Here is a 16,064-nt window from a genome sequence, read left to right on the forward strand (position 1 = left end):
TGTATTTTTCTCACTGCCTTTCCATCCACAAAGTGTGAGAACAGGTGAACAATATAAAATTCCTGATGAATATGCATGGCCCTAGGAACTTTACAGTCAGTCATCATTAAGTACTTGTTATCCTTGACTACACACCAATTGAAATGTGTCAAAGAATTCCCTGCAAATAAAATCCCAGCATGCCATCTAAGAAGCTTTCTGCTTGAGAATATAAAAATGGTCAGGAGTGACTTCAGGGTACTCTGTCCAAGAGATCAGGCATGGTGCTCACTGCTCTTCATTTGTGAGTTAACAATCTACATGCTTCCATAAATAAATATTATGTTTCATTTAGGACTTTATCATCCATAATATTTTACTCTCTAATCCACATACTAGAGTTGTGCCAGACTCCAGGATGAACATATTTACATATACATCTATATTTATATAATATATACACACATACATCAACCATAAACTTGAACATACAAAGCTTATCTAACAATAATTTAGGATTCCTTTTGGGGGAGAGAAATTAGAAGTAAATCTTACTCTTTGAAAGAGCCCTGAAGGTAAGCAGCAGTCAATTATATTAATAATTTGCAGGAAGTGAAAGCAAAAGATAAAATAACTTTCATTTCTGATATGCTAGAAGTTTAGAAGTTATCATGGATTATTGGGAAATGAACAGGTAGTCCTTAACAACAACTTAGTTTTATTAAGTAGATTTTCATAAGACAGAAATTATATTCATAAATAAATTATAAATTCTTACTTCATTGAAAATTGGTAATAACTGAATGGATCTTTTAAAGTATCTCAATAATTTCAAGATTTTCATATTGAATAAATAAGGTTGATAATTAGAATGTAAGCTGTGATTTTTCCCTAAGCAACAAAAAGAACGATGTGGATGAGATCTGGGCTCTCTTAAGTTTCTCCCCATTCTTCACTGGAACCCTAGAAATCTAGTAAACTTTATGTCATCAACAGCCTCACCACAAAACATTCTGGTTTGATGTTATCAGTGTTTTAAAAATCTACTGATAAGAAAACACAGCTTGACCTAAGAGGTCCCCACAACCTCAATTAAACCTAAGGAAAACTAAGTAAAAAAAAAAATCAAGACATACTCAGTTAACTAGCAAAATGCTTCCTTAGGTGTTTATAGATGGACCTCTCTAGGCACTAAGGTTTTTTTTCTCCCAGGCTCAGAGGACTGCCACACTTAGTTTACAAATATATGGGGAAACTGTCTGTGGTAAATACAATTTAACAGAGAAATGGATCTTCAGTGGCTCAGCTTCTACTGGCCTCAGTAAGAACAAAATCTGATGACCATTAAATTAACAATGTGCTGTTTTTATTTTTTCAAATTCAAGAACCGAGAAAGTTTTCTTTCTTAGTGGAAAATAAAACAGGGCTCTTCTCTACAGTTTTCCCAAACTCCGAGCACTGCTCACAGACACTGTAGCTCCAGGATCTTTTCCGGATCAACAGCCTACCAGCTGAACGTCTACTCCAGAGAAGAGGGAAATATTTCCTCCTTTCTCATGCAGCTGTCAATTTTTCTTAAATTCTCCATCTTTCAAGCACCCAGTGGTGAAATGTATAAGAAAACACTGCCCCCTGGAGTATTCTGGAAGGAATGTCATTTTCTAAGGCAAAGTACTTCAACATTCCTTAATAACCAGTAAGTAATTTCTAGTCATTAAGGAAGAAACACAGTAGGGAAATAAATGGATAAAGTTGCAAGGGTCATGTGGCATTTTCCACTTTACTGTGATCCTGTTTCTAAGGAATATTGGCTTATTAGTGATTTTGTTCATATAGTCAAAAGTTAAAACCTCACAGGACTGAATCAGAAGATGTTTTTTACACATGCCATAATGGAGAAACAGAATAAGTTAATAGTGAAATGCACATTAGAATGAATGAGTCATACCTAAGGTGTGAAACAATTAATTAAGATGTCCCTACCGGATCCATATCTATTCTAGAATAAATCACAGCAGCCATGGTGTTTGATGACCTTCGTTAACTTCCCTCTGCTCAACCACTTGAAGCTTATTTTTAAATTGAACTTTAGTGATAATAACCTGACAGATGCTTCCTCTCTGCCTCTTAAATCTGAGATTTAGAAAAAGACAACAACATACAACTATCTGTATCTAAACAAACGGTGATGTGTATATTTCTTTCCTGTGTTTCTGTGTCAGGCTCTTATGCATATATCAGGAACAAGCCATCTATCTACACCTTCAATATCTGCCCTGCCTTACTGGCATGTTTTTCTAAATCATTTCTATTTTAAAGTACCTCGTCTCTACCATACTCATGGTAGTTTTATTTAATATTGATCTTCTGATTTACGAGAACAAAAAGCATGCCCGTGCCGATTCTCTGCACATGAGGAAGCCTTTGCTTGTATTTAATGAAATGGAGAGGATTTACCTGAAAGATCTGTCTAATACAACCAGAAACAAGTGTGGTTCTGAAGAATACCCACCAACACATACCTCTATTAGTGACATAAAACCTTCATTTGTTCCACACTGGCTGAAGCTGCAAGAGGTCCGCCTTCAGGATTCCAAACTGTGGTCCCAGACAGGTGGGACTTGGATGCATGTATATTCACACTGCCCTGGCAGCCTTTCAGCAGGGCTGGCCCAAACAGGCTTTGGTGGCTGGGGCAGTGAATCAGAGAAGTTGAATTCTAATCTACGTTCTCAGACTGTTTGGGTTTGTAGAGTGCAAGAGTATTTTGCCAATGGAAAAACATTTAGACTTCTAGGAAATTTTCTAGAAAGAACTTTTGTTATTATTTAAACTATAGTTGTATAAACCTTAAAACATCTACAATATTTGTTTTATTTTGGTAAAATTAAAGTATCTTTTTAAAAAAATGGCTATCACAAAATACAGGGCTTTCTTAGAAAGCAACATGAATCATATCTTGAACAAGTTACCCAAATGGTTTCCCCTCCTCAGAAAGCCATAAGGACTCTGTGTCTCTGGGGCCTTCTATGTCTGTCCAGCTTGCTCCCTGTGAGGGGAAGTCTGAAGCCATTGGGCAGCAGGACAATGTTCAAGGCTTAGGCTACAGATGTTTCTGTAAATTCTCTTGCTCAGTCCACGAGTATCCAGCGTCAGAGCTTAATGTCCTGGGACTCTGACATTTTGGCAAGTGTTTTCTTAACTCGCAAGGCTGTCAGCCTGGAGGCAGGATTGTGAGCCCAACACTCTGTCATAAGCTTCCCCATCTGCCTGAGACACTGAAAGAGAAAGAGATATTGGAGTGACGTCAGAAGAATGGACTCTCGATCAGGCACTCAATATTTGGCTTTTAGTTGGCGCTCATGAAGCCTGAATATATTTTTAAGGCACCAGTAATATGTGGACACAAAAGTCACTCAAACTCTTTTTTGTGTGAAATGTTCATGACTCACACAGATTCTCATATCTCCCTGTGACAAAAGAAAAAAGGAAGCTTTGAGGATATGGAAGGATGACTTTAAAAACAGTATTAAGCAAACATAATACCCAGTAAGTCTGAATTTTATTCAATATTTTATCTAATTCTGTACCACTCAAATAAACATAGCTATTCCTATATCACCACAGTCTGTTCTAACAGTGGCCCAATGCTGTACCACTTAGCAAGATTAATGGCCTGTGCATGGCTTTGCTAAAACTTTCTCCTGGATTTGCCCATGGTCTGTCAATTGTTCTTACTGCAAAGCACACTTTCCCTTCATTAGAAATCAGCAGTGAAGAGCTTTCAAATGACACCAATACCCACAGTCTCCTTCGGAAGAATATAACTCCAGCATCTCATGATGCTCTCTGAACAGCTTACTGGAGCATACATACACTAGGTAGCAATGCAAGAACTACACACTGAGCCAATGAACCAGTTATCTTAAGTGAACTTACATGGACACCTTACTTGATGAACAGTGCTCTAGGCACTTCTTTTTGGTGGGCTCAGTACATGTTTGATAAGAGTCTTCTTTATCAGAATGTGCTTCAAACTCATCTGTAACATGAATCTTAAAAGGTCTTATTAAGCCGGGCGGTGGTGGCACACGCCTTTAATCCCAGCACTCGGGAGGCAGAGCCAGGCGGATCTCTGTGAGTTCGAGGCCAGCCTGGTCTCCAAAGCGAGTTCCAGGAAAGGCGCAAAGCTACACAGAGAAACCCTGTCTCGAAAAACCAAAAAAAAAAAAAAAAAAAAAAAAAAAAAGGTCTTATTAATAAAAACAAACTAGGGAGCCAGCTATTGAGGAGAACGCTGAAAGATCAGAGAAACAGAACAAGCCACAGCCAACCTCACCTCACCAACTCCAAGGCCAATCCTTCCTGTGGGATGTTCTGTATGGCAAATGTGTTGCTGATTAGTCAATAAATAAAACACTGATTGGCCATTGGCTAGGCAGGAAGTGTAGGCGGGACAGAGAGGAGAATAAAGCTGGGAAGTGGAAGGCTGAGTCAGAGAGACACTGCCAGCCGCCACGATGACAAACAGCATGTGAAGATGCCGGTAAGCCACGAGCCATGTGGCAAGGCATAGATTAATGGAAATGGATGAATTTAAGATGTAAGAACAGTTAGCAAGAAGCCTGCCACGGCCATACAGTTTGTAAGCTTGGTTGGGTCTGAGTGGCTGTGGGACTGGCGGGTGACAGAGATTTGCCCTGACTGTGGGCCAGGCAGGAAAACTCAAGCTACAAATCCTGTTTCCATGAATCTTCAGAGTGAATGCCTCTGAGTCCTCACCCCTGAGGGTCTCAGTTGAACTGCTCTTAGTTCCTATCTCCTCACACCTTATATACCGTTCTCTACCTAGTCATGTCACTTCCTTGGATTAAAGGCAGGTGTGCTTTCCAAGCAAAGGCATGAGATCTCAAGTGCTGGGATTAAAGGCGTGTGCCACCACTACCTGACTCTGTTTCCCAGTGTGCCTTTGAATTCACAGAGATCCAGATGGATCTCTGCCTCATAAGTGATAGGATTAAGGGTGTGTGCCACCACTGCCTGACCTCTATGTCTTATCTAGTGGCTGGCTCTGTCCTCTGATCCCCAGATAAGCTTTATTGGAGTACACAATATATCATGACACTCATCTTGTGTATGTGCATGTATGGGTACACACATCCATGAGTACAGAAAGGACAGAAGAGGGCACCAGATTGTCCGGAGCACAGTTACAGGCTGTTGTGAGCTGGGAACCAAAATCAGGTCAACTTCAAACGGAGTGTGCTCTGTTAACCAGTGAGCCATCTCTCTCACCCCAAGGCCTCAGCACTTTTGTTGATGAAGAGGCCATCACAGAGAGGGAGGTCAGCAGAGTGCACCTGTATCATGTCACTGTATAGAAACCCCAACCTTCAGAAAGAAGGGTCTGGACTTACCACAAAGAAAAAGAAACATGGTGCTTTAAAACACACAGAGAGAAAGAAACAACAGCCTCTATGCAAACATTGCAGCTGAGATATGAAATAATGTTCTCTGTTATGCAGGCTCAATCTTGCCCATTCACCATGTTGTATAATTGACAAAATAAAATCAAAAAAAGGAATAGATTTGATGCAGTACAGATATACAAATACTGCAATAAGACAGCATTACTGTCACCATCAAAATGAATGTTAGTGATGCAAATTAAGAATTTTGGCAACTACCTCTCATCTGCCATGTGGCAGCATAGACTGGGGAGAGATGCCCTTCCTTTGACCCCTATTCATCAAGGCCCTAGGAGGGTGGGAGAGCTGGCCCTGTAGTCATAAGAGTGGGAGAGCTGTCTCTGAGCCCCACCAGTTGCAATATTTGGGAGAACAGGCCCTGCACCTTGCCTGGGCAACACAATGGAGCCAACCCTGTTGGTGGAGGTGTGGGTGAGCCAGCCCCTGTCCTGTGGGCAAGTTGCCCTCCTTCCCACCCCCCACCCCGCCTATCAATGCCTGAGGCAGGTGGGAGAACTGGCCTTGAGGTCACAAGAGAGGGAGAGCTGTCCCTACCCCCACCAGCTGTAACACTGGGAAGAGCAGTTCCTGTACCTCACTGGGTTAACATAATAGAGCCAACCCTGTTGGCAAAGGTATGGGTGAGTCAGCCCCAAAGGTGTAAACATGGGAGAGCTTGCCCTACTAGTAGTCTGTCATATGGCGGTGTAGGTGTGGGTTGGTCAGAGATGACCCCTTTACCCCTCACCCCTTACAGCCTGCAACAGGAAATCTGGCTCTGTTCCTCACCTAGGCAACAAAACAGAGCTGGCCGGGTAGTTGGAGGTAAGGGTGACCCAGCCTGAGGTTGTGAGCAAAGGAGAACTGTTCCCATTACTCATCTGACATGTGGCAGCATGGACAGAGGAGAGATGCCCTCCTACCTCCCACTCATCAACACCCAAGACTGGTAGAGAAGCTGGCCCTGGAGTCTTCCTTTCCTGGAACTCACTTGGTAGCCCAGGCTGGCCTCGAACTCACAAAGATCTGCCTGGCTCTGCCTCCCAAGTGCTAGGATTAAAGGCATGCGCCACCGCCGCCCAGCTGGCCATGGAGTCTTAAGAGTGAGAGAGCTGTCCCTCACGCTTACCAGCAGCAGCACTCGGGAGAGTGGCCCCTGTACCTCATAGGGGCAACACAATAGAGCTGGCCCTGATGGTGCAGGTGTGGGAGAGCAGACCCTGAAGGCATGAAAGCAAAAGAACTGGCCCCACCCCTCACTCACTGCTGCAAGAGGTGAATTAGCCAAGGCAATGCTGGAGAGCTCCCCCTGGTGGTGAGAACAGGAGAGAACAGGCAAGTGGACCAACCTTACAGCAGCCCAGGCCCAGAACTAGGGTTATGACTTGATCTGCCCCAACATCCACCCCATCTATGATCTGCTGGAGCACATGAAGGAACCTGACCTGCAGACCAAAAGCTTCAGGATCTCCACAACACAGGGCAACAACAAGATATTCAAGAAGAGGCCCAGTGAAGGTCCAGAATTGATAGTACAATAGTAACAGAGGCCTCAAACCAAACCAATGAACACTTTGCAATGAACACTTGCAAGTAAAGTACACAGACAAAAAGGAATTTACTGCGTGACTTAGTGTGTCACACTGCAGCTTCCATGATGAGATTTTTAAATGACCCCCCCCTTTTTTCTTTTCCCTTTCTTCTCTTAAATTTTGTTTTATTTTGGGGATGGTGCAAGGGCAGAGGGCAGGTGCAAAGGGACAGGGAAAGGAATGGGATCAGGATACATGATGCAAGAGACACATAGAATAAATAAAAAGGAAAGAGAAAAAATAATTTTGGCAAAGCAGAAATGTATCTAGAAGTCATCCGTACCCACCCACCCCCCCCAAGCCTGGCCTTACCTCATCACTACTCCACCGATTGGGGAATGAAGGCCTTAACTTCTTAATGCACACAATTTCTCTCATGTCCTCATAAGAAGGGTCACTAGGCACCAGGTCATGATAAGGAAGTTGGTATTCTTCCACTATACCTAAAGGCATGTTTTTTATTAATATTATTTCCTACGAACTGGTAAAAATATGTCTAACATACAACTTTCCTCAATTAACAAATAAACTATCAATATTAAATATAGGCTCTGGTTAACAATGAAGTAAATCTTGAAAAGCACCCAAATGACAACTTAGTTTACAAAAAATAATAGGAAACCCAATGACACATATTATCATAGGTCCGCAAGCCTCCCCCCAAGCCAATGGCTGATTTCCAAAAGCTGAGTTAACAGGCATCCACAACTTGCATGAGCTAGTTATATTTTTAAGTCCATATTAAGTCTCAATGTAAAATTAGAAGACACATCTTGAATCAGTGCCACATCACATGTAACCGCTTCTTATTACTGGCATATGAGGCCAAGAACACCATAAGTTTGGAAGAGTAGCCTACTTCAACAAATGTCAGATTCATTTATTTGTGTTTAATCATAAGAAGTTTTATACATTCAATATTGGAAAGTTGTATATCCAAAAATATCATCAATGATTCATCTTAGGTTTGAAAGTTATGTGATTTTCTTTTTCTTCTTTAAACTTTCTATTTTATTTACCTCATCCTGTCTAATCGCTAATTTTACTTTTTAAAATTTTTGCCCTGTCCTTTAAGAAGGTATGCTATTAGTATGTTCTTTGTCAACCTTATCTAATGAGCTCTTCATGTCCTCCAGTGATGGACAGAGTTTCTGAACAACCTCCCAGATTCTTTCCTAAGCTGCTTTTGGTAGAAATGCTGTCACTGTTGACCTGAACAGGATGAAACCATTGAGTTCTAAGATGATTTGCTAGAGCATTACATTCATTAGGATGACAGCATATACCTATGAGTCTAGAACCATACATTCACTGGTCAGGGTAGGGGAGGAGACAACCACTGAAAGATGGTTCTGATAGATATTTCCTGGAAGGTTTCAGACAGCATCAACAGGAATAAAGGGGAAGGGAAAGAAAATCTGAAACTGTTTGTAATACACCAACTTTAATCCTTTCTGATCAGAAAGGTTTTGTAAACATTTCCCAGGAGTAGTAGCTCTTCAAAGACATTTCCTTCTTACCTCCAGAAACACATCTCCTTGCAATCTCCCAGAGGATGAGTCCAAAACTGTACATGTCAGCCATGATATAAGACTGGAAATGATTTCTATTCAAGCTCTCGTCCAGCACTTCTGGAGGCATATAGCGCTTGGTGCCAACCCGTGTGTTGGGCGGAATGTCAACCTCATTTGTATCACTGAGGGAAAGCAAAGTGAGCAGGCATTGTCAGCACTGGAGAGGCCGCTGTGGCTCTCGGAAAGAGCATGTCAGTGGCAATGCAAAGAGAAAAACGTTCAGTGAACAAAACAATTCCTCAAACAATATTTCTCGGTGAAAATTAAACATTTATAGATTAAATATCCAGACCATATGCAACTAAATGAGAATGAAGCCCCAACACACAAAATTATATTACTACAAAATTAAACTGTCAACTATTATTAAATATCTAACAAAAGCTGTGCACAGTAGTTTACACATATAATCCAAACCCCTGGGATGTAGAGCAAGAGAATCAGGAGTTCAAGGCCAGCCTCAGCTATGTAATGAATTTGAGGTCAGCCTGACTTACATGAAACCTGTCTCAAAAGATAAACAGTGGCAAATAAATACCCAAAATGTACCTTTCTTCTCTGTACATTTTAATCAGTTTCCTCTTATAACTGGTAAGTACATCTATCAACTTGGTTTAAACATCTTAATAATATTTTATGAGGGAGGAAAGTATGCCAGAAATAGGTTTAAAGGGAAGCTAGAAAAAATGTCATATGTCATATGTCACCCAACACACTGTATGAAACTGGTAACTCCCAAAGAACTAATAAAGAAAAGTTTCCCTCCTGCTATCCCAGCTGATAACTATTATCAGTGAGTACAAAGGAGGTATTTCATTGACATGTTGTCTGTGTGTGTTATAATGGGTCTCTTTTAATCATCAGAAGAATTAATAGTGGTTCCAATTATGGAATTTTAAGGATTTAGACAGAAAAAAATTATAGGGAAAAGGATAGCTTAAGGGCTCTAATTATTTTCAAGAATATATGCTGAGAAAGGAAAGCAAGAATCATCTTAGGCTAGGACACCCAAGAGTGGATCAGGAGAGCTGGAGATATATTCTGGCCCCAGGGGGTGAAGATTTTTAACAGCTCCACTCTTCTAGCTCCTTTATATCTATTTGGATCTAGGAGGATGGGCAGTGGTTGGGGAATGTGTGGTAAAGACACATCTCTGCTGGGGAACTGAAAGGTAACTGCTACCAAACAACATGACTAAGATCCATCTCTAGACTCTTCCCCTTCATCTCCAACTCTTCACCTGTCAACTAGTCCAACAGAAAATGATCAAGGTTCTCAATGTCCATCAACTGCAGACAGCAGTTCCTCCCACATGCTTGAGATGGCCATTCCTTCTCCCTTTCCTTTGCCACCCCTGTGTCTCCCAACAGTGTTTGAATAGCATCTTCCCTATAATTAGCAGAAAATATCTTCCCTGGAAGTATTTGAATAAGTATCTAACAATGTAAAGACTTTAAGTTCCTGTAAGCACTGAATATCTGCTACAGTCATTTGGTATGGCCCTGAAGATGAATGCTCTAATTCATCTTCACTCATTACAAAGCTTACATGTAGTATGGAAAAAAATGAACTGGGAAGAATGAAAAGGCCTGCTAACAGTAACCTTTGCTATGGATAATTTAAAGAGAGATGTAAAACTGCTATATAAAAACTACAAAAAAATGAATTGGAACTAATATCCACACAGATGGAATTTTATTGGGCAAGCAGATTTTGTGAAAGATTACTATTAAGCTAACAGTAAATGCCTTCACCACCACATTTAAACAGCAAACATGCAAATTGTAGGTAACTCCTTCTGGATACTATCAGATTTCATATTCTCTAAGATAGAGTTCTGCCTCTTCCATCGGGCATGTTTCTATATTAGAAAGTATAGTGGATCAGGGACTTGCTGTGAGATTGCATCTCCTAGTAACATCAGAGGCTCATCAAGCATGAGCTGAACAAGGATGACACCAATGAACATGCTAAACTGGGTGGAGTAAAGCCCATGGCGCCATGAACCATACACAAAGAAGTACAGGCATCTGGGTAAAGTTGGGAGAAGGAGAGGTGGCCCTCCCCAGGGTAGAGTATACCAACTGGTTGTCCAGTTCAAACTGTCAGTCGTGAAAACACACAAGTAATATTATATGGATTCAATAGGTTATATTTAGGAATATATATGTATATATAAATATATGTATGCAATAACAATCAGTGGGGGGAAAGGGGCCAATATTTTGGAGAAGAGTTGGTATGGTATATAGGAAGGATTGGAGGGAGGAAAGAGATGGAAGAAATGTTGTAATTAAATTATAATCTCAAAATATACAAACAAACAAAAGAAAGAAATCAATTAAGGGATAATGTCTTTGACATTCAGTAGGATCATACCTGTTCTCAAGTAAAAGAAAAAATGAGCTTATATTAATCTTTAAGACCAAAATTGGAAATCAAGTTGACCACTGGTGTGTCAATTATAAAGGAGGAAAAAAGAAAGTGGATTCAGAAGCTGCTATGCATATAAGAAGAGGGCAGAGAGAGGGTCACAAAAAAAGTCAAAGAGAAAGAAGGGAGCAGACAAGGTCAGGGGCCTTCGGCTTATTCTAACCTCCTTTCCTATGGAGGAGTGCAGAGCATTGAGTGACAAAGTCAGCAAGAAAAGATGCATATTGTAAAAAGGGTACAGGAGTGGAGAGAGTAACTCCAACCCGCAGAGTAACTGCAGGTGCAACAACAGCTACATATGTGAACTGCCAAATCACAGGACTGGACACAGGAAGTATAAACAAGATATTGGTTACCTCTAGGAGACATAAAAAGGAACAAAATGGGGAAGGGAACAAGATTATATTCAACGTTTGATTTCTGTTGTAAAGACTAGAAAAAATGAGGCAAGCTGTGTTGTGGGATGTTCTGTATGGCAAATGTGTTGCTGATTAGTCAATAAATAAAACACTGATTGGCCATTGGCTAGGCAGGAAGTGTAGGTGGGACAGAGAGGAGAATAAAGCTGGGAAGTGGAAGGCTGAGTCAGAGAGACACTGCCAGCCGCCACGATGAGAAACAGCATGTGAAGATGCCGGTAAGCCACGAGCCATGTGGCAAGGCATAGATTAATGGAAATGGATTAATTTAAGCTGTAAGAAAAGTTAGCAAGAAGCCTGCCATGGCCATACAGTTTGAAACCAATATAAGTCTCTGTGTTTACTTGGTTGGGTCTGAGGGGCTGTGGGGCTGGCAGGTGAGAGAGGTTTGTCCTGACTGTGGGCCAGGCAGGAAAACTTTAGCTACAAAGCTGTTATCATTTGTTAATAGTCAGCTGTAACACAATTGCCCTTTGAAATGCCTTATGTAAGTTTATAATATAAGTACAAATATGCATTATTAAATATACCATAAGTATATTTAATATAACCCAGCAGGATCAATGACTAGAAAGGATATATTTTAAAGACTAAGGATAAACTATAGGCATAAGACCTTGAAATTCAAAAGTGATTTATTAGATAAAATTAGCTAAGAAAATGGATGTCTGCTAAGAACTGAAAATACTCTGTCATAAATGTGGGTCCTGCATTAAGTATCAAGGAAATATGAGCTCTTTACCTTTCCCACGGAGAAAGGTGGGAGGTTCTCTTTACCTTTCCTATGGAGAACAGTGGGGTTAATCCCAGAGGCTGGTGATGGAGGCAAAGGCTTTAGAGAATTACAGGAACAGACTGTCTCAGTTATAATTTCATAATTATAATTATAATATCCCACTAGACCCAACCAAGCTTTTGTTCTTCTTAATGTGTAGACCAAGGAGTTATAAACTTAAGCAGAGTTAGGAAATAAATGTGACTTGAAGATTAATAATGTCAATGCAAAAGCCACAGCTTTCATCTCGAAGGGGAAAGGGGGAGTTTATTTTGACTGACAGTAACCCAAGAACAAAGATTTAGGTTACTCCAAACTCCATGTTGCAACATGGAAGTGGTTTCATGAAGTGTCACAGTTTTGCAGAACAAAAAAAGGGCAAAGGTCAAGGCATGTTTAGAGTACATTAGTAGGCACATCAAAGGGAGAGTTACAGCAAGGTGGGGGGAGCTTTCCATCAAGTGTGTGAGAAATGTAAAGAGGGTATGTCAGAGAGGAAACAGGTCCTGAGAATCCTGACAGAATGTTCCAGATAGGAATGCAGAGCATTTTTTTTTCTGTTTTTGATTTTTTGAGACAGGGTTTCTCTGTATAGCCATGGCTGTCCTGGACCTCCCTCTATAGACCAGGCTAGCTTTGAACTCAGAGATTAGCCTGCCTCTGCCTCCCAAGTGCTGGGATTGGCGTGGGTGTGAGTGAGCCAGAGGAAGGCTTGAGACCAGGAAAAGTGGCCCTGCCTCTTGCTGCCTGCTGGTCACCAACTGCATCACTCTGGAGAGTAGGCCCTGCACCTTACCTGAGCAGCACAGTCGAGCTAGCCCTGGTGCAATGTATGTGGGTGAGCCAGCTCTGAGGGTGAGAGCAGGAGAACTGGCCATGCCCATTGCTGCCCGCTGCACTGGGTGAGCTATCTGGGGCAGTGATGGAGAGCTTGCCCTGCTGGTGAGGATGAGGGAGAGCTCACAGCTGACCAACCCAGCTACCACCCAGGCCCAGAAGCAGGGCTGAGTCGGTCCATCCCAATATCCACCCCATCTATGAACTGCTGGAGCACATAAGGGGGCCGGTCCTGCAGATCCAAAACTGCAGGGTATCCCCATGACACAGGGCAACCACAGAATATCCAAGAAGAGTCCCAGTGAGGGCCCAGTTAATAGTATAGCAGAAGCCAGAGGCCTCAAACCAGACCAATGACTCATTGCAATAAACACTTGCAAGTAAAGATGTATGAACTAAGGGTACACTGTGTGACTCAGCGGGCCACACTATAGCTTCCATGATGAGATTTTTTTTTCTTTTCAATTTTAATTTTTTGTGGGGGAGGGTTGAAATGGCAGAAGACAGATGAGAAGGGATGGGCAGATAAATGGTATCAGGGTGCATTGAAGGGTCCAGGAATATAGAAATATAAAACCATAAGCCTAAAAAAATAAAAGCTGACAGTCATTGGCTCTAAAGGTTAACTTCTGACAATGGCTCTCTGCTTTACAGCCAGTTCCTCTGTCAACAGCCAGGGGTGAACTTTTAACCCTCTTGCCCCTAATAGCCAACAACTGCCTGGACTAAAGTTAACTTTTAATAGTTGTCTCTACTTGACTCCTAGCATACACCCTATGCCTGATGCTTACTTTATAGAGGCTTGAAACCCACCCCTGGGGCCACAGCTTCAGAATCCTGAACTCTGGCTCTGCTCTCAGCTTGCTGATAAGCTTTTTGTGCCCCTTGGTGATTTTCTTTTCTTTCTTCGATTTTTCTGGAATAAAGTTTGCTTCTGGTTTAATAGACTTTGGTGGTCTGTCCTCATTATTTTGTGACCCTGGACCCAATAGCATAATGTGAAATACACACACACACACACACACACAAAAGCTTTAAATTAAATATAAGAATGCAGAGGATAAAGACTCATTTTCTAATATTTAAACAGAAAAGGAGATATATGCAAGGTGACCACATTGGGAAGAAGAACAATGATATCCAGCAAATCTTCCAAGCCCATCTCTAAGGTAAGATCTAGTTTAAACAGAGGGCCAAGGATGTGCACATTCTAAGCAACTGTTCAAGATGTGGTATCACTCACTACTGATCCACTCTTGCCTGGGCTTCATTCTGACGAGTTGTTAGAATCCTTTAAAAGTTCTTCCTGGAGGCCAAATTTCCCTCTGGCTCTGGCCCTTTCCTTCTCCCAGCATGAGATTCCTGGGTAAATTCCCATTTCTTTGGGGTCCATCATTTCAGTATTCTGATAGTCAGGTTTAGAGACACAAATTTCTCTTTAGAAGGGCTTCCTTTCTGCCAGGCCTTTTACAGTTCTTCACTTTCTGTTTTAACACTTTGATATATCCATATATTGAGCGGAATACATAAAGGTGGAATATAAAACTCATTTTATTTGAACTTCAAACTGCCGAGCTGGCCTCAGTAAAGAACGAGGAGCCGAGTTTGCATCTCTGACTGGCTAGCAGTGTTATGACACTGGGTAGCAATATTATGACAGCAAAAACAGAGATTCATTCACAGGGATGACAAAGGGCTTCCGGAGTGTCTGAAATCAAGTGATTCTTCTAGCCTAGGCCAGGATGATGACGTTATGGTGATATTTTAATTGTACTGAAATGTGATTTTATAAATAAAGTTGCCTGGGGGTCAGAGTTAATAGCAAGCCATAGCAGAAACTGGGCGGTGGTAGTGCACGCCTTTAATCCCAGCTCTTGGGAGGCAGAGCTAGGCGGATCTCTGTGTGTTCAAGGATACAGCCAGCATGGAGACACACGCCTTTAATCTCAATACCAACCATAGAAGACCTGGAGGTCTGTACAGACAGGCAATGACGAGGAGGTCATGTGGTTGGGTTTACAACCAATGAGGAGGCAGAATAGAAAGTCTATAAAAAAGACAAACAGACAGGAAGTAGGTCTCTTGCTGAAGAGGACAACAGCAGCAGTGAAGGGTAAGGTTTTTAGCTCTGACCTCTTGGGCTTTCATCTCTGCATTGGCTCTGTGTTTCTAATTTAACAAGACCATTCATCTACAGAGTAAATGTGAATTCTCCTGGCTACTGCTTCTAGTAAGGAGGGAGGCAAGGGGGAAAGAACTTGACACTGTGTGGGCTCAGCTGAGATGCAGAGAAAGACAGGTAATGATGAGATATGAGCAGGCCAGTAAGGTGCCAGGCAGGACTACTATGCCAAGAGGATCAGAGGAACCAAGCCCACAACTGGGAAATGCATGTGACCACTGGCTACATTTAGAATGCTGCCACACTGGGAAAATAAAGATTGAAACCTTAACTGGCTTCATTCTCTCGGGCAGCCAGAGCACTCTTTTACCCAGGCTGATTCAATCGCAAGCACACTACCTGCAGGGCACCCTTCCACACCCACAGGCTTAGTGAGTAGGTATGTCTAATGTGTTCAGTGCACGCTTAAGGTCAAGTGAGAAGTTTGAAGGTGGAGAATAAGGGAGTTTTAAATGATATCTCTGCTAGCCTTAATATACATTCAATATTTCTTGTACTAATTATGCTTCCCAATCAGAAGTCTGGCAAGAAGAGTGGGTCATGGAAAATCCTGGTCTGTAGCTCACCGCAGTGCACACTCCCCAGGGACACAAATTCTGGACATGAGTTTCCTGAAGGGCATAGGCAGAAACCACTGTGACAATGAGAGACAAGCAGGAATGGAGCGGTAAACCAGCAGGGCTCCACTTCCGGCCTTCTGCCCCTGGGGGTGGGCCTCCTTCAGGAAACCTATGCTTACTTAACACAGAGGAAAGAGGGAGAGAAACCAAGGGAGAGGAGGAGAGAACGAGCTAAAAGGACAGAG

At 41.9% G+C, this 16,064-nt stretch overlaps 1 protein-coding gene across 3 annotated transcripts in view; it reads right to left on the reverse strand.

The window, feature by feature from the left end:
* Positions 1 to 1,399: 1,399 nt before the first annotated feature.
* Positions 1,400 to 16,064, reverse strand: part of Bmpr1b (bone morphogenetic protein receptor type 1B) — a 241,735-nt gene continuing 227,070 nt past the window's right edge. For all 3 annotated transcript variants that reach the window (XM_059266351.1, XM_059266352.1, XM_059266353.1), the window contains 3 exons: positions 8,560 to 8,735; positions 7,352 to 7,482; positions 1,400 to 3,257 (listed from right to left, as the gene is read on the reverse strand). In XM_059266351.1, coding sequence (XP_059122334.1) covers positions 3,132 to 3,257; positions 7,352 to 7,482; positions 8,560 to 8,735 — 433 coding nt within the window. In that variant the 3' untranslated portion in view covers positions 1,400 to 3,131. The remainder of the gene's footprint in view (positions 3,258 to 7,351; positions 7,483 to 8,559; positions 8,736 to 16,064) is intronic.

This window comes from Peromyscus eremicus, chromosome 6, assembly GCF_949786415.1.
Source record: "Peromyscus eremicus chromosome 6, PerEre_H2_v1, whole genome shotgun sequence".
In the NCBI taxonomy this organism is placed as follows: domain Eukaryota; kingdom Metazoa; phylum Chordata; class Mammalia; order Rodentia; family Cricetidae; genus Peromyscus; species Peromyscus eremicus.